Source organism: Hibiscus syriacus, unplaced genomic scaffold, assembly GCF_006381635.1.
Source record: "Hibiscus syriacus cultivar Baekdansim isolate YM2019G1 unplaced genomic scaffold, ASM638163v2 tig00109972_pilon, whole genome shotgun sequence".
Taxonomy (NCBI): domain Eukaryota; kingdom Viridiplantae; phylum Streptophyta; class Magnoliopsida; order Malvales; family Malvaceae; genus Hibiscus; species Hibiscus syriacus.
Window position 1 is genome coordinate 2,881,219 of NW_024062543.1, and position 26,548 is coordinate 2,907,766.

Consider the following 26,548-nt stretch of genomic DNA (forward strand, 5'->3'; position numbering starts at 1 on the left):
TGAGCTACATATGAATCAATCGAATTAAGACGGTCTTAGAGGAATTCGAATTTTGACGTTGTGAATGAAGAAAATTAGATTGAGATGATCGTTCTAATAATAAACTAATAAGACCGTGCAAAACCCTATCTAAATAAACTGGTCAATAGGTCCGGTGCTGAAAGGGAAAAAGCCTAAACCAATCTTATACAAACAAAATTGTTCCAACCTTCACAATATATAACCATGGCGGATTATCTTCTAGCTACAAATACATTAAAGAAAGTGTGTATGAAACATGACTGAATAAAGAAATCTAGTAGGGACAACAATGTTAGGAATATCCCGTGCAAAAAGAAAAATCAACAATGATGAATTACTGATCCACAAAAGGAATGAAACCCCACCAATGATATCATTGTAGAAATCAAGAGCGTAATAAAAATGGAAGATATATTCTTAAGGAACCTTGGGAAAACCAAATACTATAAGGTTTTGTTTGCCATCGTTATCGGGTTATCACTTTCCTACCTTTATGTCTTTATCATCCTGTCAGCTACCCAATTCCTAAATATATATAGAACCCTAACTTAATATGATCATTCTTAGGCTTAGGCATTGATATTAAGCATATTCCTAGGTATGGATGAAGAGGATGGGGTGAGAACTAGGAGCTTTCGTTATGAAGACTACAATAACAGAAGAGTGTTTTTGCGGAGCTATCCTCTCCACTCGGGTGAAGATGAAGAAACCAATGAAGAAACAGTGACGGTCACTGAGGGAAGCAGTACAGGAAAGAAGCCTATGAAGAAGATTATCCTATCTGCATGCGACTGGAGTGGTGAAAAGCTTATGGTTTTGAGGAGATACAAGCATAGGTTCACTGCTTATGTAATTGCTTGTATTTCTATCTGCTTTAAATCACCTACTGCCTTGATATCGATTTGATCTATTTCTTCCCCCCCCCCCCCTCTATATCTTCAAAATTCCATGATTTGCAAAGGGCAAGGGGCTGGCATATGTACGGTACCAACTATGATTAAATAGAAGTGTAAATGCCTTATTTCATCACAATAAAACCAAAACAAGACATTCTATAGTCTAACGCCTTTTCTCCTGTCAACCCGCTATACGCAAGATCTGACTTCATAGAAAAGAAAGGAAAATGAATCCAAAACATAATCTAGTTGATTCATGCAAGCTACCTTTAAGAGTTGACATCTAGTAAATCTGAAGTTTGAATTTCAGCATCTGCAACTCCTTTCTCGATCCATAGGTTACAGTCTCCTCTGTACAAAAGGAAATGAAGGTAAATTAGATTGATCAAAAGAATGAGATTTTACAAAAACAGTTCTAAAGAAGGTGAAAAGGCTAGGAGATTTAATAATATAAAAGAAAGGAATCAAACTTGGCAATTGTAGACTTTGTAGTTGGCAATCCAACTTAGCTTTAGGGCCACTGGTAATGGAAGCACACAGGGTAAACTGAAGATAATGGAAAAATAATCTGCCAAAGAATGCTCAGTTACAATTCAAATAAGTTTGTATATAGTTCTTGGTAGTGTCATCAAAACTCTGTTCATCATACAAACCCTTTAAACATGTCAAATTTTGACAGGAGATGCATTGGTCCACATGTAAGAAATGAATCCCACCATTGAACAAGCAAAAGGTGCTCATGCTTAGAAAAATATTATCGACACCCCCATTGTGAAGCATCCTACAGCTACCCAAGGACTTAAGCGTTCACCTGATCCAAGAAATATATATGTTAGTCCCACAAGTTGTAAAGCATTGCTAATAAAAGAGTAACAACAAGCCAATTTGACCCTTTTCCCCCCGCCTACATACAAAATGGTTCCACTAGAATTGTAACACCCTAATCCAGTCCTACCCGAAGATCCATGGATTACAATGCCACATGAAACCACCAAAATGGTCAACCCGAAAATTTCTTTTCAAAACAGTTTATAATCATCAAAATCATCCACCATGTTATATGTGGAATCGAAATAAAGTTTACAAATACGAGAGTCTCCCAAAATACGTACGTTACAACCGTAGAATTTAAAATCAAAATAGAGTTATTACTCGAATACAAAAGGTTCATATAAAATACATGCCCTCTACAAATACTCAAGCCATACTCTGATAATCGACTGGTCAGGAATGGACAAATACGATAGGCTCCCTCAACGATTCACCACTAACCTGTGCACGGAAACACATTCCATACGCTGAGCTCACAAGCTCAGTGCCATGAAAATAACTATGCGATACTACATGCATTCATTACATGAACATGCTGAAATGCTAAGTCATATACATGCGAAAGTACATAACAAACATGAGATAGGCCAAGTAGCGTGGTCGGAGGAATTTACACGCATCTTGGACAGCGTACTAACCTAGCTTCAAGGTAAGAACCGGAATTTATGTGCATCGAAACTTATGGCCCTTAGTCTACCTTAGATCCTCGAAAGGTCGAAGTGAGGTCCAAAATTTACGTGCATCAAAAGCAAACATCCCGTACCTAGTCGAGCATAGGGTACGATTCCAGAATTTACGTGCGTCGGAACTCATATCGGTATGACTCAGAATTTACGTTCATCGAAATCGTACCAAATAGACAATATCCAGATATTTACAAACAAAGTACGGTCGTCATAATGCTAGAGTAACTCGGGTGTCCTAGCCGTTTCTCGAGTGCCAAACAAAAGCAAATCTTATGTCACCCTATCTTGCTTGATTTCTAGGTAAGAATTGAGTTAATTTGTTTGCTTTCACTTGCATTTAATACTATGGGGTATAAGCTATAAAACTTAGTGTGCCTCTAAAGTTCATCAATCACAAACAAAACATTACAAATCAACATACAATTCGATTCAACAAAAATATTCACAATTTGATTTAACAAAATATTCACAACCTGACTAAATATGCAATAAATGATCACCCAAATGCCTTACATCATCTGAAGAGTAGGTTCCCCAAAACCGCTCTATCTACTAACACCATCCGAAGTGGGGTCTACCACGAAGGCAGAGGCCACTGGATCCGAAGTGAAATTCACTCAGTCGGGTAAAAACACTAAACTTCCCTTATCAATCCAAACCCAGTATGACATGCAAATGGCACACATATCTGATATCTAATCCGATTTGAATAACATATACTCAAATATTATATATATATATCTGAATTCCAATCCGATCTGAATGAGAACGCAGTTACATGATTCTAGAGTCTGAACACAACATAATCTGAATACGATAAATATCACATGTCACATAACATAATTATCTGAATTCCAACTGATACATCAAGTCATATAACCATCATGCTCGAAATCAACTTTCAATCAACATGCTATCAGAATAATAATTAATTCAACAATATCACAAAACAATCATGCTTCCACTCAAATTCAGACAATCAAACAATTATCACAGACAAGATTTAGCACCAGATAGAGACACACCTCGATAAAAATAGCCAACGTCAGTCGTAACACCTATCACGATAACGGTTGGAACCGAATAAGTTTCTACAGATTAATTTATTAAATAAATAATCTAATCTAACTAATTTGACAATTTCAAATGTCTAAATTTACTATCACTCACGCTCAACACAATTAATACGGGTCGGTTCAAAATTTGCAGGCAACAATGGTGGAGGAGGTAACTGAGTTCCATGTTCAAAGTTTCCTGCAAAATTTACAACGTCTGAATTTAAGTCCCAAATCAGAAATCCCAATTTAAGAAATAATAATTACGACTATTTAAAATTATTTTCAATCTCGAACGGGACCCGACAACAGATTCTGATTCTAATTCGAATATAATGGTATGTCGGTAAAATAAAATAGGACTGTCAGCGACAATGGTGCACTTGCAGTATTCCCCATGGATTGAAGATATCACGGTCGGCCCTGCCATGACCTTAAACGGCCGTCGGCGACGTCAACGGAAGAGGGCAGCAACCGACAGAAGCTTTCCACAGCCAAACAACGCCGTTCAACCACGACCCAGTCCATTCGAGTCTTCCCCGACGAGCGCTCGACCCTACCACTGCCATATACGACTGACGCGAGACTCCCACGGCGACGAGAGCGAGCCAAGGCTTACGGGTTTCACAAACCGATGTTGTTCAAAGACATCGATGGTCATGGGGAGATGTTGAGGTACATGAACGAAGATCGACGTCCTTAACTACGAGACCGGACTACGAATCAAAGATAAGGCGTGGAGCGGCACTGATACAAGGTTTCTACGCAAGGGTTTTGTTTTGTTTTTTTAGGAAATAACGGGCACAATCATTGTTTCAAGTCGCCGTAAGTTTTCAATCATTTTGTTTTTACCGCGATGGTGACTATAGCAGATACTATTGCGACCATAGTTATGGTGTTTATTCGATTAAAATGGTGAGTAATCAAATCAAAATACCCTTAATCGAATTAATCGAATTTTTTTTAACTGTTAATCGAATTAAATTTTTTTTAAGTATTAACCGAACTGAATAAATTTTAATTAATTCGATTAATTTTTCAAATTAACCGATTTTTTTAGAATTTTAGAATTTAGTATTTTTTAGTTTAAAAAATAATAATTTACAATTAATTTAAATAATATCTAATTATAAATAATATCTAATTAATTTAATTCAAACATTTTATAATTAGTATTGAGATTATTTTAATTAATTAATATCGATTTGAGTTTTAAATGGATTGGACCTTAATAGAATTATATTTAAAGGTTAATTTAATTAATATAATTAATTAACCGATTTTAAAATGAATTAATCATTAATCGAATTTTAAAAAATCCTTAACCATTTTTTGACCGAATTAATTCGGTGGCCCGTAGCGGGCGTTATTACAAGTGTAGCGGAAGGTAGCGCTACTACAAAATCACGGGTACCGCGGTACTCTATTGTCACGCCCTTAGAACTTCGACGCCTCGGAACGTGCGGCCTTAGTCGCTTTCTTAGTGATCGCGGCTAAGTAAGCCTGAAAATATCCTAAGCAAGGATGCTTAGAACCTCGACGGAAGCTAGACAAGAGAACTAGCACAAGAAGGAAGATAAGAAAGCTTTGAGAGAAGAATGCTCTTATGATTTCTCAAAGTGAAGGAGTGAGTACAAATGAGGAGGGGAGGCCTCTATTTATAGCTAAAGCTCCCCTCAATGAACGGCTAAGATCTAATTACATCGACGGTCGAGATTAATCTTTACCTACCAAAAACAAGTAGGCATTATCTATACATATTTAAATGCCACCTAAGTCTTTGTGGCTTCTAGAAGGTCCAAAACACCACTTGGGTTGCTCTTCATGGGGTAACCTCGGTTGTGGGCACGTGGTCCGTGACATTCTCCCCCACTCGTTCTGGTGACGCCCTCGTCACTCGTCTGGCATGAAATTGATCTATTCGGGTTTTGAATTGCCAAAGTCCCTCGGCATGCTCCCAACTCCCCTTCGCACTCGGGTTGTCCCTTCCACAAAACGAAGTACTCATGCCTCGGGCGGTGTCCTGGTCGTCTAATAAATCTCTCCGCCTGTATATCTTGGATCTCCTTGTCATAGGAGATCGCTACTCCGACTGGCGCTCGGTGTGACTTGCCTCGATCTGGATCCTCGATATCCTGATGGTATGGTTTGAGCAGGCTAACATGGATGACGGGATACGCTCGAATGGTTGGAGGCAACTCCAATTTGTAGGCCATGGTGCCTACTCGCTTCACAACTCGAAAGGGACCCTCGTATCTTCGAACAAGCCCCTTGTGCACGTCCGCATGGCGAAAAACGTTGGCCAATTTTGCAAGGACAAGGTCGCCAACTTCAAAGTTCACGTCCCTCCGCTTTCGGTCAGCCCACTTCTTGGTCCGTTTTCCTGCCTTGTTCAAACAAGCTCGGGCTAAGTCGTGTTGCTCGTGCCACTCCTTGGCAACGTTGTGTGCTGATGGATTGGGCCTCTCATATTTGGTAACAACCGTGTTGGGTGTCAATGGTTGTTGCCCGGTCACGATCTCGAACGGACTTTGGTTTGTCGCCTCGCTCCGTTGCAAGTTGTAGGAAAATTGGGCCACATCTAACAGCTTTGGCCAGTCTCGTTGGTTGGCACTCACGTAGTGCCTCAAATAGATCTCTAACAGAGCATTCACTCGCTCAGTTTGCCCATCGGTTTGTGGATGAACTGCGGTGGAAAAGTTCAAGCTCGATCCCATCAGTTTGAACAACTCCGTCCAGAACCTCCCAGTGAACCGTGTGTCCCGGTCACTAATGATGGTTTTCGGCATTCCCCAGTACTTCACCACGTGCTTAAGGAAAATTCGAGCGGCTTCTACAGCTGGACACACCTTAGATGTGGGTATGAACGTCGCATACTTCGAAAACCTATCAACCACAACCATGATACTTGAAAGTCCATCAGTTTTGGGCAAACCAATTATAAAATCCATGGAAATACTCTCCCATGGGCGCTCGGGAATGGGCAACGGTTGTAGCAGTCCTGCCGGTTTCTTTGCCTCAATCTTGTCTTGTTGGCATACAAGACAAGTCTTCACATAGGCCTGCACATCTTCAGCCATGTGCGGCCAATAGTATTGCTCCGAAAGTAGGGCCATAGTCCGATCAACTCCCGGGTGTCCCGCCCATTTAGAATCATGGCATTCCTTTATGAGCTCCTTGCGTAACTTCCCATATCGAGGCACAAAGAGACGATGGCCTCGGTGGTACAGCAATTCTTCTTCGAGCCAAAACTCTCGGGTTCGCCCCTCCTTGGCTCCCTCGATGATTCGTTCAGCCACAGGATCATCGGGTAATCCTTCCTTGATTCTCTCGAGGAGAGTACCTTCCACAGTCTCGATGGCATACCTCCGGCTTAAGCCATCTGCAACACAGTTCACCTTCCCGGGCTTGTACTCCAAGGAAAAGTCGAACTCGGCAAGAAACTCTTGCCAACGAGCTTGCTTGGGAGAAAGCTTCTTCTGGGTGAGGAAGTAACTGTTGGCAACATTGTCCGTGAACACCACGAACTTGGACCCAAGCAAGTAATGTCGCCATGTGCGTAAGCAGTGTACAACTGCCGTAATCTCCTTCTCATGAACCGAGTACCTCTTCTCGATCTCGTTGAGCTTCCGGCTCTCGTATGCAACCGGATATCCCTCTTGCATGAGGACTCCACCAATGGCAACATCAGATGCATCAGTGAAGACTACAAAAGGCTTGGTGTAGTCTGGCAACACCAACACGGGCTCATTCACCATGGCATCCTTGAGCTTTTTAAAAGCATCTTGACATTTCGTGCTCCATTCCCACACCTTGTCCTTCTTGAGTAGCTCAGTCAAAGGTGTTGCGATCTTGGAATAGCCCTTCACGAACCGTCGGTAGTAGTTGGCTAACCCCAAGAATGCTCGTAATTCAGTTACCTTGGTGGGTGGCTTCCACTCATCAATCGCCTGGATCTTGTCTTTGTCCATCTGGAGCTTGCCTCCTCCAACGACATGGCCTAGGAATGGCACCTCCTTCTGAGCGAACGAGCACTTTTCCTCTTTAACATAGAGCTCGTTATCTCGTAAGACTTGGAACACTCTTCTCAAATGTTCGATGTGTTCCTCTAAGGTCTTACTGTACACCACAATATCGTCAAGGTAAACTACAACGAAATGATCTAGAAAGGGTTGTAGTACCTTGTTCATCAATATGCAGAAGGTGGCCGGAGCATTCGTGAGGCCAAAGGGCATCACAAGGTATTCGTAAGAACCGTACCTGGTCACACAAGCTGTCTTCGGTTCATCTCATTCGGCTATCCTGACTTGGTAATAGCATGATCGTAAATCTAGCTTGGTGAACCACCTTGCACCACCAAGTTGATCGAACAAGTCCGCAATGAGGGGAATGGGATACTTGTTCTTTACCGTGAGCTTGTTTAAAGCTCGGTAATCTATGCACATCCGTAGAGAACCATCGTACTTCTTTTGAAATAGCACCGGTGCACCATAGGGGGACTTGGATGGTCGGATGTATCCGGCATCGAGGAGATCCTTCAATTGTTTACACATCTCCTCTAACTCGGGTGGAGCCATTCGGTAAGGGGCCCGAGCGGGTGGCTTTGCGTTCTCCACCAATTCAATCTTGTGATCCACATCCCTCTTTGGAGGTAACTTCTTGGGTAACTCAGCAGGCATCACATCTTTGATTTCCGCCAATACTTGTCCCACTTCTCTTGGGACTTCCTCGGTCATTGTGGGTTCAATTTCCACCAATGAAGCCACAAAGGTGGGTTCCTCCTTGCGCACCCCATTTGAGAATTAGATTGCGGACAACATCTTGGCCTAGATTCCAGGCCCTCGGCTCACTGGAACAATGCATTGTTGCTTTGGATCCAGGATGCACAAGCAATCGGCAAAAGGAACTGGGAAAGCATTTATTCGGTCCAAAAAACTTAACTCAAGAACAAAATCGAAGTCATCGAGAGGAATTACCTTGATGGCTTCCTTTCCGGACCAACCTCCGACGGTTAGCTCGATTCCCTTTGCGACCCCTGCAATTGGAACTTCCTCGGCATTCACGGTTTTGATGGATCCCGTTGCCTTCTCCACATGAAGGCCAAGTCTCTTGGCAATTTGTTCGGACATGAACAATTCTGAGGCACCTGTGTCCACCAGTGCGCTCATCTTTTGGCCTGCGACGGTGATGTCTACGTACATCAATCCCTTCTTCTTGCGGCCTTTCTTGACCTCCATGGTGCTAAGGATGGAGCCAAGTTTGAGAGTCTCACTCTCCACCCCATCATTCTCCTTGATGGCAGCAATTTTCACAAGTTGAGGACAATCTCGTTTCATATGATTTCCTCCACAAGAAAAGCATGATAATTCCCCCTTCTTCTCCCAAGGATTGAAGAGCTTTTTGGGTCGATCATTCGGCTTCCCATGATTTCCCGTTGGCTTGTGAAAGTTTCCTTTGGCCTTTTCTCCCCCACTATTACCTTTGGGTTTCGACCTGGATTGGAGAGAGTCGGTCCTTTTTACTTCAAACGGGGCAATAGCCTTGGCTGCATCTAATGCCTTGGAGAGTTCGGTCACTCCCCTCCTTTGGATCTCCATGTTGGCCCAACGTTGTAGTCCAACCATAAATGCAAAGTAACCTTCGGACTCGCCCAAGTCCGGGATTTGCATCTTGATCTCTGTGAAGTTTTTGACATACTCAAAGATGGATCGGTCATGCTTTAATTGTTTCAATTTTGCTCGAGCCTCGAGCACAGCATTCTTCGGATAGAAATGCTCCTTGAGTTCTCCCACGAACTTCTCCCACGTCCCGATTGCTTTTGTAATCTCGGAACACCTACGACGCCACCATAACATAGCAACATCGGTAAGATAATTGGAAGCAACATTTACCTTGGTGGTATCATCCTCGATACCCATGCCACGGAAGAATTGCTCCATGCCCCAGATGAAATTCTCCACATCTCGGGCAGTCCGACTCCCTTTGAACTCCTTCGGCTTAGGGATGTCGATCCTGGGTCTTGGTGCTTGCGCCTCCCCAGTCACTCCATTCAGCACGGCAGCCTTATAGACGAGCAGCTCGCTCTTGAGCTCCTTTACCTCCTGCATTATTTCGGTCCTCATGGCCAAGTACATGCTCTCGAGGCCTCTGGTACGGTCATCTACGTTATCCGTCAACTCGCTGATGAGTGCTTGAGTTTCTTTACGGAGTACATCCTCTACGGACTCCACCTTCTCTAAGCGAGATTCAACCGAGTCTTGAGTCTCTTGGACTTCATTATATCGGTCTTCTAATCTACCGACCCTTTGCTCAAACGAGGCCACGATATCCTTCGAGCTCCCTCGTTTCTTTGCCACTACAGCGCGAGTCTCCATCACTTCGCTTGTGGGGACCTCGTCTTGGTTGTGTTGTGCCATCTCTTGTAAAACTGGCTCTGATACCACTTGTCACGCCCTTAGAACTTCGACGCCTCGGAACGTGCAGCCTTAGTCGCTTTCTTAGTGATCGTGGCTAAGTAAGCCTGAAAATATCCTAAGCAAGGATGCTTAGAACCTCGACGGAAGCTAGACAAGAGAACTAGCACAAGAAGGAAGATAAGAAAGCTTTGAGAGAATAATGCTCTTATGATTTCTCAAAGTGAAGGAGTGAGTACAAATGAGGAGGGGAGGCCTCTATTTATAGCTAAAGCTCCCCTCAATGAACGGCTAAGATCTAATTACATCGACGGTCGAGATTAATCTTTACCTACCAAAAACAAGTGGGCATTATCTATACATATTTAAATGCCACCTAAGTCTTTGTGGCTTCTAGAAGGTCCAAAACACCACTTGGACTGCTCTTCATGGACTAACCTCGGTTGTGGGCTCGTGGTCCGTGACAGAAACCCTGGGCGCAGTGCAGAGATATAGTCGGGGAAATTTTTAGTTTAAAAGAAAATTGGATTAATTACAAAGAAAGCCATTGAACATTCTAGGGTTTTGGAAAAACGGATTCAAGCCTTTCAATTTTACAATTTGATCACTGATTTTAACTTAGGAATTCAGGTCAAAATTTTCCAAATTCTAGGGTTTTTAATTTGGGGATTTTTCAGTGTGTAGAGGCAGGTCTCAGCAACAAGAAGAAGAAGAAGAAGAAAAGGAGTAGAAACAGAGGCGGTTTCCTCATTATCATTCGATACAAAGGATTTTGCTTTTGTTTTTATGTGTGAATTAACAATGTGGGTTTTTTGGAGAAGAGAAGACGAGAGAGCTGAGAAACCGAGTTTTTTTTTCCTTTGGCAGTGAAGACCGTAGATAATGGGTAAGGTTGGTTGAGCAGATAGGAGGAGAGAGACAAAGGTATTTATGAGGAAGACACGAGCTGAGACCCAACCTCCCGCCAAAATGAGAGATGGGAGTTGAACTGAGTCCGACTGTTCACTGCCCAACTCACTGAGTTCGGAGGCTTTTATTTGAAAATCATTTCATCCGTGTCTTCTTCTTTTTCCACCTCCCATTATAATTATTATAACTATTAGGATTAATTCCTCCCATTATTATTATTATAACTATTAGGATAAATTACACGTTTAATATCTAAATTATCAATTTTGATTTATTATATTAATTAAACTTTTAATTTTTTTAAAAATCATACTTAAAATTTAATTTTTACTTCACTTTAATACCCCATTCAAAATTTAACATTAAGTTTTAAAAAAATTAAAAATTTAGTATTAAAACAGATCATAAATGATAATTTAAGTACTAAACATATCAAGTTTTTAATGGTGGGGTACTAAAATAAAACAAAAACTAAACATTATGCATATTTTTTATTTTTTTTGAAAGTTTAGATACTAAAAATGATAAAAAATGATAGTTTAGGTACTAAATGAATAATTTACCCTAATTATTATCATGAAAATAACATGCTAAGCTAGAAAAGGAAGGATGTGAGAGAGAGCAGCGTACCAAAAGAGAATAAAATAACATCTAGACAACACTGGGTTTTTCTAAAAACAGAGATTCATTAAAATTTTCAACATCAATATAACAAACTGATGGGGGGAGTTCTTGTAACATTAACTTGCACCCATGTTTATGACCGAATTGTCTTTTAATGTTGAGGAAACTGCTTCATATGACCCATCTTATGAAAGCAACAACCACCTTCAAGTTGGCTTATGCACCAGCTACTTCAATCATTTCCTGTTCGACCGTGCTTGGCATCACTGGATAGTATTTGTAGTGAAGTTCCCCGACATCATCGCCGGATAGCTTCTTCCAGCCACTTGGTCCCACGTAGTAAACTGATAAAATTTATAATAAGTTCATTAAAGTAGGGAACACACAAACACATGCATATCATATATAACAATTGCTGAGAAAATTCATGTTGACTTGAGATGGGGAGAGAGAGAATACCGCTGGCAACACCACCACTGGCTCCGTCACGGAATGTGGCGTGATAAATAGCTCTTCTGGCCAACTCCGCAGCTTCTTCAACGGACATATCATACCGATAGCTAGCACCAACATCCAAAACAAGATTTTTATGAGTATGAATGCATAAAGCTGAGCACAAAATGAGACGAATAAAAATGTCAAAAATAATTTGACTAAACAGCATACAAGAGAATATCTATGATTTACTTCAAAGAAGCCAAGAAAAGTCGACGTCCCAAAGCAAAGTTAGAAAATTAATGAAAGGGTTGATTACAGCAATCAGAAAGATTTCATTGAAGCGGAGTTATGTATTGGTCAGAGCTTCAATTGGGCAGCAGTATGCTTATTATCAAATCCGCGCTTCAGCGAGAGCAAAAAAGTGGAAGGAACCAAAAAAACTAGGAAAAATAATTTAACAGGCTCGCTCAACAAATAAAAGTGCATAGAACCAAAAGGCTACAATAAAGCATTTAACAGGCCCACTCAACACATTCCTCCTCCATTGTCTCTTTCTTATTAGACAACGATGACTTTACGAGGAGACTCTGCTTCTTGGCTAACTTCATAGCATCTTCAACTGACATATCATTATTTTAAACCTAGCTTAATAAGAAGGTCATGATAAATTTGCAGTTTATTGGCCAACTTTGTAGCAACATCTTTGACTGACATCATTTCAAGAACTTAATTTTAAATCTACCAGTCTACCTTTAGAAGGAATAGATTGTGATAACTTTACATCATCGCATTTGCATTTATTAATGGAACAATAGCAATTAAAGAACGGGAGAAAATTCCATACCCATTATCCAGCACACCATAAGCATACGGTGAACCAGATCCAACGGAGAAACGCATTCCTTTTAACCTTCCCCCTTCACTGTCCACATAGTATAGTCCAGGACCCTAGAATATAGGTTTGGCAGCAAGTTAAAACATGAAAGTCTTAGAATGCAAGGGGAAAAGGAAGGATAAAGAACAAATTTTAGTTTCAAATACCGTTTCATCCCATCCAGCAATCATGGTTCCAACTGACAGTCCCATTCCTCGGTAAGAATAGAGAATGTTTGCCAACAGTTTTGATGCCCCGGTAACAGAAATTCTACGCTTGTTTGCTAATTCATGCAGCCGGCACTAGATCAAGGGAAATGGTCATCTATTAGCAATTTGTGTAAGTGTAATTGGGAAAACACAGTAACGGGCCTAAAATTTTTCTCAACTAAGTAGTGGCTCCACTTTCTTTTTGAGAATATTCCATTTTGACAGCAAGGCAATTAGGCAGCCAGAATGCCTTAAATGTAACTACCCAAGCAATCAGAAAGCAAGGAGAACTCATATTGAATAGTTCCTAGTCAAAAGTTTGCTTTACTAACTAGGAAAAAGACCTAATATTATAAATCTACATCCACTTAGGTTATGAAAGCACAACTGCATACAAATCAAAACCGTGAAAACAACTTCCCTTAGTTGGAGCTTTAAACGGCTAATCTGTGAGTATAAATTACATTTAAAGGGGGCATTGAATATACTTCACGGTTGGTAAGATATGCTAAATACAAAATCTTTTTCTACTTCTTTGTTCTAATATATGTGCTAGAAAATGCAGTACATCTGCACTTAAATTTTAGAGCTAACTGAAAAATCATCTCATCAGAAGCCTTTAAGGTGGAAGCATACTCACGCTTTCTACATTGTATAACCCCATGTTTTAGAAAAACTGCAATAAATGAGCATCAATGAAAACTGCAAAGAGAATGCCAAAATGACCCATAGCCCAATATGCAAAAAAATACGGTACACAGCAAACAATACGAAGCCAACACAAAAGAGAAAAAAAGACACAGACACTATCCCGCTGGCACAAGAGGGCAGTTTTTTGTTCCATTACCTTGATGCCTAAATTTCTGTGCCAAAACTGACAGTCAGCAGCTCCTCCAGCCATTGTACCAAGCATGTAAGGATTGATTTCAATAATTTTCTTCACCGACTGTGAAGCTGCCAAATCATTGGAAAAGGAATGATAATAGTGCTTTAAATTTCTATGATTCTATCCCAAAACATCAACAACAAAATAGCAGATTCAACACATACACACACACATATATATCAAGGTTTAGTAAGTTCACAATGACCATAAGTCAACTATTTTCTAACCAATAAATTTCTGCAAATAATATCTAACTATTGCAAAATAGACATAACATAATAAATAAATAAATAAACATACAGATATAGCCTCCCATGCTGGCTCTAGAATCAGCAGCAACCATGACGCCTTCCTTAAAGATGAAAGCAAGTGTGGTGGTACCCTTAGCAGGTTTCACCATCTGGATAGCTTCTTTTTGGAACCCATCAAACTGCAATAAACCGATCAAACATATAAAAATTGGGCATAAATCTCTCCATTTACTCAGAAAATTAAAACAGTGGTACCAATTAAAGGGAAATTCCAACTCACATCAGTAGTATTCGGGACCTCGAACAACGGAGCAGCTGAAAACCCATCAACAAGCTCACTCGGAGCACCCCAGACAGGCGCAGCCGATTCTAAACCGCTGGTGTCGAGCTTCATGATCGGGTTTTAGAAAATCTGAGAAAGTGTGAGATAGAATCAGAAAATTCGATGCATCCGATGATATATTTCTTTCCCAATAATCAAATTACAACATAAACCCTAGGCGTAAAAACAATAACACTCTTCCTTAAAATATTCATACCGACATATGTATATACAAAAGTGAGGTTGAGAAGAAAACCTTTTCGATTCAAGAAGGTAAAAAGTTAGTGAGATCGAATGAAATAAGCTGCAGCAGACTGAAATTATAACGAGGAAAATGGGTTCGTTCTCTACTTTTCTTTCCCAGTTTTCTTGCGCTATGGGAAACAGAAAATCAGCTTGTTTGGGTCGTCTTGGATCGGCCCAAGTTTTGATTCCAAACGGAGATTGGTAGTTTCGACACCGCACAATGATTCCAGAATCCAGAATTCACGATATCACCTATCAGGATCTATGGGCCAAGAGCTCATCTGTCCAATAGATTGGGCCGAATCTAATACAGTAACAAACAATGATATAAGTTGATTAAGAATGATAATTTTCTCCGACGTAGATGGCTTCTAATCCGACTCGATCTGGATTAGGGATGGTAACAGATTGTGTTGGATCGAGATTTTAGTTAATTTGACTCGAATTGAGAAGCATATCACCTTCATAGTAACTCGACTCGAACTGAGAAGCATATCACCTTGACATTAACTCGACTCGAGTTTTGAGATAAAAACGCATATTCAACTTGATCCGAAAATATTAAAAATATCTTATTTTTATTTTAAAAATTAAGGACCTAATTGAAAAAAAATGTAGAGATGATGTCATAATAGCAATTGCCTCTGAATATATAAAAAAAATCATGCTATTATCCCAAGCCAAGTCGAGTCAAAAAAATTTCATCATAAACTCGACTCGATCTCACCATTTACAAAAAAAAAAAAAATTGATTTGGTTCTTTCTCAATTTTTTAAAACCTGACCTTATATGACTGAGTCGAAACTTGTCATGTTCGAATTAAATTACAATCACTAATTGAAATATATTTTTATACAAAATTAAGAGTCGTGCGAGTTGGACCATATTTTTAAAAAGAGCAAGGACGAGTTGGGTTTAAGTGAAACTCATTCCATAATGAAATATTTATTAAAGAGAAAATAAACTTAGTAACCAAAAATCCCATATAATATACGATTTTAACCAACTTTTTCCGGATTTGCCAAAATGACCAACAAAATCGCAATGCGATCGCTAATTCGCAACGCGATCTCCATTATCGCAAATTCGCGTTGCATTTCGCGTTGCGATAGTTGAAAATCGCGTTGCGATTGTCTACAGTGTCGTTGCGATTTTCCCAATTCGCAATGCGAATAAGTAAATCGCAACGCGAATTGGGAAAATCGCAATGCGATACTGACTATCGCAATGCGATACTTACTATCGCAATGCGATTTACGTATTCTCGTTGCGATTTTCATAATTCGCAATGCGAATACGTAAATCGCAATGCGAATTAGGGAAATCGCAATGCGAATACGTAAATCGCAATGCGAATCTTACTATCGCATTGCGATTTACATAGCGCCATTCGTATTAACGCGTATTTTTTTTTCAAATTCCAAACACGAATTTTTTCTTAATAAATCGGAAACTGAACCGTCCACAGTAATCGCAACTCATAACCTCAAACCTAAAATCACAACACTCAGTCCCATCTCCATCTCTCACTCTCTACGGCGAAATCCGTCCCCATCTCCGAAGATTTCCGTCCCCATCGCCGGCGAAATCCCTCACAACCATTCACAGTCAAAAATCTCTCACAATCATTCAGAAATGGAAAATCAACCTCCGATGGTTAGTTTTGTTTTATTTTTATTTTGAAATTTTTGCATTATTTTAGGTTTTTCATATTGAGATTGATGATAAGTTTACTGGTAATTTCAATAATAGATTAACCATTTCACTTAGATTTCTTATTAAATTCATTCGATTGCTGCCAATACTGCTAAACTGTTTAGCCTGAGAAGTTAGTATTTGTCTTTGTTTTGTCTTTTGGTTGAAGTAATACAGAAGAAGAATAGTTTCGAGAATGAAAATCGCAACGCGGAAATAACTATCGCAACGCGGAAATAACTATCGCAACGAGAGAATCACAACGCGAAATAAAAATCGCAACGCGAAACCAAAATCGCATTACGATTTTCATTTCGCGTTGCGATTCTCTCGTTGCGATAGTCATTTCCGCGTTGCGATTATCATTATCTCGTTGCGATTTTCATTTCAACCAAATGACAAAACAGTGTTGCAAATTTTAGTTTCAAGAATAAACTACTATTTATGTTTATTATTTTTGGTATATCTTGACAGTGTAGTTTTTGGTATATTTAACTTGGTATGTTTATTGTTTTTGTAGAAATTTTTTTCGGCTTCATTGACATTAAGGAATAAAGTTAGCCTAGCCACTACAATTGCTTCGAAGTTTTCACCTGCACAAAGAAAATTGTTTAAGGAAACCTGCTTCGGGCCATGGCTGAGAGTACAGCATCCGGGTGGAGATGCTAATTTGACCCATTTGTGGCTTCAGACCATGACTAGCGATCTACCCGACAGTATACAACGTGGTGAGGAAGAGATATGGTTTCATTTTCCACCGGCGTATACTTGTTTTGGGCGGAAGGAGTTCTGCTTAATCACTGGTTTACGATTCGGACACGATGATGTAGGCCGGTACACTCGTCATATCACCCGCCCATCATGGTTATCCAGGGTTTTTCCTGATGAGTCAATAGAGAAGCCGAACTTACACGTCGACGGCATGAAGAAATTGTTTAATAAGAAAGATGGTTTTACTCAGATGAATGACGTCGATGTTGTCCGAGTATGCCTTCTACTACTTTTGTATGCCGGCTTTTTAGGCAGAGAGGACAGACAACCTATTCCTCAGGAGCTAATATTATTGGTAGAGGACCTAAATGCATGGAATATGTTTCCGTGGGGTTCGTATATATGGAAAGCTACCTGGACTAAGTTGTCGTCTGCCTTTGATGACCGCAAAAGTTTGCGGGGCGATGGGTCGAAATACACTTTGTCAGGCTTTGTTTGGGCCTTTAAGGTAAGAATTTCTATATAATGTTTTCAAAATTATAATTAATTATTTAATAATTACTAATGTTTGTTATTATATTGTTTGTAGATTTGGATATTCGAGGCCTTTCCCGCCATGAAGACATATGCAATAAAAACTTCAAATGATATTCCCAGGGCTATTTCCTGGAAGAGGAAACGTCTGTTGGATTGGGAAGACTTAATACCATATGCGACAATAAATAATGTAAGTTAACACAAATACTATCATATATAAACAAGTTATTAATAGTAGACGTTTAACTTTGTTTGAGTTTTTATATTTTTAGGAGGCCAACATTCCATTAATGAGACTGACACCCACGGAGGCTGAGCTTGCCACTGATTGGTGGCAAGCTAGTCAACGTTTTCTTGATGGCACGAATGATGAGCAGCCTCCACTTCCTCCACTTCGAGATCCATCACCTCACCCAGAGCCATCACCTGATCGACCCGACTATACACCTCTACAACGAGAGCCATCACCTATCCCGTCACATCATCGAGCCTTATCTCCACCATCACCTCATGATAGGCGACCGAAAAAGATGTCACGACTTCTATCTCCCTGTTCTCCACCTCCACGGGATGAGTCAGGGGAGTTACGTGATGAGGTCAATGCCTTACGTGAGGAGATCGGTACTCTATGCGATAACGATGGTGCATGGCGTGTGGAGGTGTCTACTTTACGTGGTGAGGTTGCCGCTCTACGTGAGATGGTAGTATCGTTGCAGAATGAGGTTCATACTCTACGCAACGAGGTAAGTTTAAGATTTTCCATATTTATCTTGATGATAAATTTACTCGTAATTTCACTTAAATTAACCATTTCACTTAGATTGCTTAGTAAATTTATTCGGTTGCTGCCAATACTGCTAAACTGTTTATTAACACTGTGAAGTTAGTATTTGTCTTTTTGTTTTGTCTTTTGGTTGAAGTAAATTTATTCGGTTGCTGCCAATTCTGCTAAACTGTGTATTCTTTAACACTGTGAAGTTAGTATTTGTCTTTGTTTTATCTTTTGGTTGAAAGTTTGAAATATATTTGTCTTTGTTTTCACTGTTTAAATATCATGTCTGTTTATTTACTGATATTTGTATTTAATTATTTAGCGGACCGATAAGGTGGATGCTTTACGTCGGGTTTTTCTTGCACGACATAGTTCACGCATCAGACGGCGTGCACGTGCTATTAAGTCTCTGTATACCCCAATAGTGCAAAGACACCGCAAGAAGAAGCCCGACTCGCTTGACATCCCTCAAGAGTCCACTCCTATCGTTGAAGAGGCCCCTATCATTCCTCGAGAGTCCTCTCCCACCGTTCAAGAGGCCACTGTCATCGTTGAAGAAGTCCCTCCCACCATTCAAGAGCCCGATTCACATGGCGTCATATGTAGGATTCTTGAGAAACCCTCTGACGTGCCGGACATGATGGATTCAAGTTGGCTCTCGTATGAGTTACCGGCCAGTACCATACCGGTATCTGAAGTGGAGAGGAAACAACTACCGGACACAATTCTGGATAACACCCTTTGGGCTAAGACTGCAGTTGATTTTTATCTACATGAGCGGAGCCAGGGGTGTTTCACTGACATATGCAAGCTCAACAATGATATCTATTTGTTGCTTGATCGGTCTTGGTGGGGCGTATTATTAGGGGTCGAAGACAATGGCTATTTCGATGGAGGGGTAAGTCTTATAATTTTCTTATATTTTAATTTGATTATTTTTTTTAAATTTATGTAAGTTACTAATATATGTCTTTTTTTGTAAAACAACATATCGATGCGTGGGTGTCGCGTCTTCTAATAATTAGGAAACTTAAGGAAAATAAAAGAAATACACGATATACAATTATGCCGACGTCTTTTAACGCCGTTCACTTGAAGAATCAACGAGATGAATCATTTGCGTTGGGCAATGGACAAGCTAAACTTTATCCTGCATGGTGGGAGGTCGATAAGGTTAGTGTTTATTTTAGATTGAGTTTAAAGGTATTCATAAATAAGTGCGCAAATGAATGAATTATTACTTATGATTGCAGATGTTTATCCCTGTTTTGGAACGTAACCATTGGCTTCTCGTCGAGCTTCAGATCCCATCCCTTAAGGCAATAGTATATGACAGCATGATAAATTACATATCATTGGATGATTTAAGAGATATTATTAAGGGATGGAGCTCTTATTTGGCTAAATTATTGGATGCGATAAATTATTGGACTCGTTCTGGAAACAAGAAGCCAAAGAAGCTCAATATTACAGTTAGCAGAGACGAGACCGCACCACAACAAACGAAAGGACCCAGAGGGGATTGTGGTCCTCTCGTATGCTTGGCGTTGGACCGTTTGATCACAGGAAGTATAAAGTATCTACCTCCCACCGATATAGATAGAGCTGCAGTAGGCTTGTGGTTTCGGCATTATATGGCTAGATCGATATATACGAGATGCTGCCTACCTGCATCCGCGTTATAAAAATGTCCATAAATAATTGGTATGTTTATAGGCTTGTGGTTTGAAAATGTTTGGTTAAGTACCTAGAATTCAATAATTTGTTGTTTGTAGGTTTTAGATGTGTAGAAAGTGTTGTTTGAGCAAATGTTTGGTTTATGCAGGTTAATCTCAGAAGTGAGCTGCGTGAAAATGATGTATGGCTGCAAAAGTTGATTCAATAGTAGAAGTGTTATTTTCTCTAAGAATTATTGCTTATTTTTTGATTGTTTAATTGATTTGTAAAAGGTGATTTGTAAAAGTTGATTTGTTTAATTGATGTTAACATAATTCTTATTTGTGCTTGTTTAATTGATTGAAATGTAATGGTTGATTTTGTTGATTTCAATCTGCATTATGTTGAATGCAAAAAGTACTATCGCAATGCGAAATGAAAATTGCAACGATAGAATCGCAACGCAAAATTAAAATCGTAACGAGAAATTAAATTCGCGTTGCGATTTTCATTTCGCATTGCGATTCACTCGTAGCGATTTTCATTTCGCATTGCGAAATACCATATGCGATTTTCATTTCGCATTGCGATTCTCTCGTTGCGATTTTCATTTCGCATTGCGATAGTAATTTCCGCGTTGCGATAGACATTAAGATGATTGCCTATTAAGTGATAACAACTGAACAAATCATAGCAATTTTCAAACTCAAGTTACTAATACATGCCTAACTGAAAATGTTAAAAGTTCACACATAAAATCTACATACTACAACGTTTGCATTTAAAAATCACCTAAGTTAACAGTCCCAAAAGGTGAAGCCAGTTGTGATTGTGATTTTAAAGATGATTGCGATTTTGATTGCCTTTTTCTTGACACCATATGAGCTTTGGATTTTGATGATGATCCATATTTTGGTAGAGGAAAAGATGTTGTGATGGCACTGGTGATCCATATGTCAACCTTGTATGATCACTTTCCTTATACCGACTACATGTCGATCTCTTCTTCTCTTCACCCTTAGACGGTATACGATCGTGACTTTTTGGTCGGCTAGGTAGCCTTCTGTCCATGGCTGGTGGCAAAACTGTTTGTAAGTCATCTGGTATGTCCCACTCAGAAGGATGTGGAATAGGGTAGACAATCTCGGCATAAGTCTGTCGATATACTTCTGTAGTGTAGCAATCCATAGCGTATGTGCTTGAATCATCTTGGTTTAGATGAAGAGCAACTTTTATAACATGGCCACACGGATAACCAGATGTTTGCCATTTCATACAACTACACGTTCTTGCATTTAGATCGACAAGCCCATTTAAGTTATTATCCAGTACGTCAAACAAAGTGTTTGAACATGGTTCAACTCTCCATGACGTTGACTTCACAACACGTTTCGTTATATTTTTTTCAGTCCATGGTGTAACACGATGTTCCAATGTTCCTGTAAATTTAAATAAATAATACTTAGTAAAATATATGATAAGTTACGAATTCAAAGAAATAATACCTGCATGGTTTCTTTTCTTGTAGTACCACTGTTGAATAGAGGCTCGAAAAAACTCCATTAACATAGTAATGGGTAATTTCCGGGAATGACGACTTAGAGCGTTGATTGATTCTGCACTATTAGACGTCATGAAACCATATCTTGCTCCAAGTTGATGTACTCTTGACCATATTTCAAACCCGACATCTTCTAGTGTTTGAGCACACTGAGGCAAAACACGTCTTAAACAGTTTATATGCTTATTGAAATCCACTTCCCGATAAGCTTTTACATCCTTCCAGTATGTCCATTTGTGCTTTTTTATACCAGCTGACCTTGATTTTAGATTTCTATACAAATGAACACCACAAAGTCCATGAAAAGCATCTGGGAAACACCTTCTAACAGCGTTGTCAATTGAGTTTGCCCTATCGGATATGATTGTCAGATTGCTAATAGGACCTATGCAATCCCTAAGATTCCCCATAAACCATGTCCATGAATCAGAGGTTTCAGATTTGCCAACCCCGTAAGCTATTGGCAATATCCCATTGTTAGCATCCATGGCTACTGCTAATAAGTTTACTCCAAGGTATCGACCTTTCAAATGTGCTCCGTCAACTATAATAACAGGGCGCATGTAAGTAATAAACGAACGAATCTACAAAATAATATACACAAGAAATATAATCATTTAAATATGAAATGCATGTAACTAACAAAAATGAGTCAACATAATTATATTGATTTACTAATCGCAGCACCAATGGCGATAAACATCAACTCAAAGCGTCCATCTCTATCTGTTTTGATATGAGTTACCGACCCAGGATTTTTCAGCTTTAAATTGTGACAATAAGCCGGCAGTTGGGCAAACGATGCTTCTGGCGACCCCCTCAACAATTCCAAGGCATAACATTTGGCTCTCCAAGCTTGAGAATATGTGATACTAATCTTGAACCGAGCATTCATGTCAGTCATAATTTCATGTCCCCGATATACCCTGCCATTCAAAAACATTAACTCAGCCAGAAAACCACCCAACACCTTTTTGTTTGCCTGTCTATGGTGAGGAAAAACTTGGGTTCTTGAACATGTATGTTTATCAATAAAAGTCCTAACTTGAAACATTTCGCAATCTTTTATCCTCTTTACAATCATACGCCACGTACAGTTTTTGTCAATCATACACCTTGTTTCGAAACGATCTTTGCTTGATTTGTTAACTTTTAGTTGATAGCCATCTTCCACACATTTCATATACAAAGCTATCTTCAAGTCTTCCTTTGTATCAAAACAATCATCTTTCTTGATACGAATAACTTTTGTGTAACAATCAACTGATTTCTTTACCAACTCTTCTTCCGGTAACTGAAGTAATTCTGGCATATTCCAGTTATACTCCCGTGGCATTTTCTTTTCTTCGGGGACTTTTTCTTCTTCTTTTTCTTCTTCAGGATTATATGAATTACAGAATGGATGTTCAACATGTTCATTCACAGTCGTAACTTCCTCCTCATTATCATCAACAACATCTTCCTCGGCAACGGCTGTTTCATCATCAAAATTCGGGTATTGACCAATATCAAAATCATTACACGCAGGGTCTGTTTCTTCTTCTGAAACATCATCAAAATCCGAGTATTGACCAATATCAAAGTCCGAGTATTGACCAAGATCAAATTTCGAATACTGACTAGTACTCACAATTTTTTCTCTTGGCTCATCATCGTCTAATTGGTCAATACGAAAACCGGAATTTGGTGCTGAAAGCTGGTTTGGATTTGGATTAGAGAAAGGTTGTGGGTTTTGAGACCCACTTAGTTGATTACTACCCGCTACTGACCCAACAATACTACTTCTAGGTTCAACAACATACAATGTAACATCATCACTTGAAACACTAATGTAAGCAATGAATCGTTCAACATCTTCATTGTCGGTTAACAAATAAACTTTACTATTTCTCTGATAAGATAGCCTAAATCCACTTAGGGGCTCTAAATTCAATTTCTTTGAAACACGTAACATTAGAGTTTCATAAGTTAACTTTTTTAATGACAGTTTTAGTTGAAGATTCATGGGTAAAGGCATATTGTAAAACACCATGAACATTCTCCCATGACCCTCCAAAACACAAATCTATCCAAACATGATCAACATTAGATGATTTCATGGTTGTAAATTAATTTACTAAACAAACGAGATGCGAAACTAAGACCTGTTGCCGGATGGGGAAGGATGTCGTTGGATATAGGAACGGATGTCACCGAAGAGAGTGATAAATGGAGATAGAATGAGTTGCGATTTAGGGATTTAGGTTATGAGTTGTTGCTGCTGCGTAGATATATACACAAAAAATTTGGCTTGCGAAACTAAAACCTGTTGCGAACTTTGAAACTCGCATTGCGATTATGTATTATCTCGTTGCGAAAGTCAGAATCGCGTTGCGAAAGACAATCAAAATCGCAATCATCTTCTTCAAAATCCAAATCACAACCGGCTTCACCTTTTGGGACTGTTAACTTAGGTGATTTAAATTCAAACGTTGTATTATGTAGACTTTATGTGTGAACTTTTAACATTTTCAGTTAGGCATGTATTAGTAACTTGAGTTTGAAAATTGCTATGATATGTTCAGTTGTTATCACTTATTAGGCAATCATTTGACCATCGCAATGCGAAATGAAAATCGCAACGATAGAATCGCAACGCGAAATGAAAATCGCAACGAGGGAATCGCAAAGCGAAATGAAAATCGCAACGCGATTTTAGTTTCGCGTTGCGATTTTGTCGTTGCGATTTTCATTTCGCGTTGCGATTCTCTCGTTGCGATTTTCATTTCGCATTGCGATTCTCTCGTTGCGATTTTCATTTCGCATTGCGATTCTCTCGTTGCGATAGTCAGTTTCGTGTTGCGACATGCTGTTTTGCCTTCAACATAATGCAGATTGAAAATCAACAAATCAACTATTACATTTCAATCAATTAAACAAGCAGAAATAAGAATTATGTACACATCAATTAAACAAATGAACATTTACAAATCATTTTTTACAAATCAATTAAACAATCAAAAAATAATAATAAGAAAACTGCATTTCACGAATCATTTTTGCACCCGTACATCCATTTCACGCAGCTCACTTAAGGATTAACCTGCATAAACCAAACATTTGCTCAAACAAGACTTCCTACACATCTAAAACCTACAAACAACAAATTATTGAATTCTAGGTACTTAACCAAACATTTTCAAACCAAAAGGAGTATATATGTTAACAAAACTTGCATTTGACTTACCAATTAACAATAGATACTTTCATAACGCGGATGCAGGTAGGCAGCGTCTCGAATATATCGCTCTAGCCATATAATGCCGAAACCACAAGCATATTGCAGCTCTATCTCTATCGGTGGGAGGTAGAAACTCTGTGCTTCCCGTCGTCAAACGCGTCAAGCACATGCATACGAGAGGACCACAATCCCCTCTGGCTCCCGGCGATTGTTGTGGCACGGTCTCGTCTCTGACAACTGTGACATTGAACTTATTTGGCTTCTTGTGTCCAGAATGAGTCCAATAATTAATCTCATCCAAGAATTTAGCCAAAAGAGAGCTCCATCCCTTGATAATATCTCTCAAATCAGACAGTGATATGTAATTTATCATGTTGTCATATACTATTATCTTCAGGGATGGGAGCTGAAGTTGGACGAGAAGCCAATGACGACGTTCCAAAACAGGGATAAACACCTGCAATTCATTTATTTGCGCACTTATTTATGAACACCTTTAAAAAATTTAAAAAATAAACACTAACCTTATCGACCTCCCACCATGCAGGATAAAGTTTAGCTTGTCCGTTGCCCAACGAAAATGATTCATCTCGTTGATTCTTCAAGTGAACTGCGTGAAAAGCCGCCGGCATTATTGTATATCGCGAATTTATTTTATTTTTCCTAAGCTTCCTTATTATTAGAAGACGTGACACCCACGCATCGATATGCTGTTTTACAAAAAAAAAGACATATATTAGTGAATTATATTAATTTTTAAAAAAATTAATCAAAATCATATATAAGTCAAATATAAGACTTACCTCCCCATCGAAATAGCCACTGTCTTCAACCCCTAATAGCACACCCCACCAAGACCGATCAAGCAACAAAAACATTTCATCGTTGAGTTTGCTTATGTCAGTGTAACACCCTTGGCTCCGCTCATGTAGATAAAAATCAACTGCGGTCTTAGCCCAAAGGGTATTATCCACAATTGTTTCCGGTAGTTGTCTCCTCTCCACTTCAGATACCGGAAGGGTACTAGCTGGTAACTCATACGAGAGCCAACTCTCATCCATCATGTCCGGAACCGGTGGGGGTTTATCAATACTTCGATATATTACCCAATGTGAATCAGGCTCTGGAATGGTGGGAAGGACCTCTTCAACGATGACAGTGGCCTCTTGAACGGTGGGGGGACTCTTGAGGGAGGATAGGGGCCTCTTGGACGATTGGAGGGGACTCTTGAGGGATGACAGGTGAGTCGGGCTTCTTCTTGCGGAGTCTTCGCACCATTGGGGTGAACGGAGACGTAATAGCACGTCCACGCCGTCTGATGCGTGAACTTCGTCGTGCAAGGAAAACCCGACGTAAAGCATCCACCTTATCAGGCCGCTAAAAAAAATTTAATACATAAATCAGTAAATAAACAGACATGATATTAAACAAAGACAAATATGTTTTAAACTAGCATTGTATTCACCCAAGTCATTATTCTATCATAGTTCACAAAATGCTCAGATAACATTCCAGAAGTAAGCACTTATATAAACATTTAAAAGGACAACATATATAAACATTCCAGAAGAAGAATAGTTTACTTTCGCAACACGAAACTTAAAATCGCAACGCGAAAATGACTATCGCAACGCGGAAATGGCTATCGCAATGCAAAATGAAAATCGCAACGACAAAATCACAAAGCGAAATGAAAATCGCAACGACAAAATCGCAATGCGAAATGAAATTGCAA

The 26,548-nt window shown here is 39.4% G+C and overlaps 1 protein-coding gene and 1 long non-coding RNA gene across 4 annotated transcripts; both read right to left on the minus strand.

The window, feature by feature from the left end:
- Nucleotides 1–1,092: 1,092 nt before the first annotated feature.
- LOC120211563 lies at nt 1,093–4,279 on the minus strand. 3 transcript variants are annotated; one of them, XR_005524611.1, is made up of 5 exons: nt 3,605–4,265; nt 3,460–3,492; nt 2,126–2,189; nt 1,388–1,728; nt 1,093–1,268 (listed from the first exon to the last, which is right to left on the minus strand). It is a non-coding gene; the product is annotated as an uncharacterized LOC120211563 (long non-coding RNA). The 3 variants fall into 3 exon arrangements; XR_005524609.1 differs by lacking the exon at nt 1,093–1,268 and having other exon boundaries at nt 1,460–1,728; nt 3,605–4,279; XR_005524610.1 differs by lacking the exons at nt 1,093–1,268; nt 2,126–2,189 and having other exon boundaries at nt 1,460–1,728; nt 3,605–4,279.
- Nucleotides 4,280–11,482: 7,203 nt separating this feature from the next.
- LOC120211564 (proteasome subunit beta type-5-like) lies at nt 11,483–14,805 on the minus strand. The gene is made up of 8 exons (XM_039210072.1): nt 14,672–14,805; nt 14,374–14,505; nt 14,143–14,272; nt 13,804–13,910; nt 12,915–13,049; nt 12,718–12,821; nt 11,895–11,995; nt 11,483–11,779 (listed from the first exon to the last, which is right to left on the minus strand). Exons 2-8 carry the CDS (start codon nt 14,485–14,487, stop codon nt 11,652–11,654), a joined length of 819 nt encoding a protein of 272 aa, XP_039066003.1. The 5' UTR covers nt 14,488–14,505; nt 14,672–14,805; the 3' UTR covers nt 11,483–11,651.
- Nucleotides 14,806–26,548: the final 11,743 nt, after the last annotated feature.

Coding starts and splice junctions, on each gene's coding strand:
- LOC120211564 (XM_039210072.1), bottom strand. CDS start 14,487: ATGAAGCTCGACACCAGCGGTTTAGAATCGGCTGCGCCTGTCTGGGGT. Junction 14,273..14,373: donor AGGTCCCGAATACTACTGAT/GTGAGTTGGAAT, acceptor GGTTTATTGCAG/TTTGATGGGTTCCAAAAAGA. Junction 11,996..12,717: donor TATGGTGTGCTGGATAATGG/GTATGGAATTTT, acceptor TGTTGGTGCTAG/CTATCGGTATGATATGTCCG.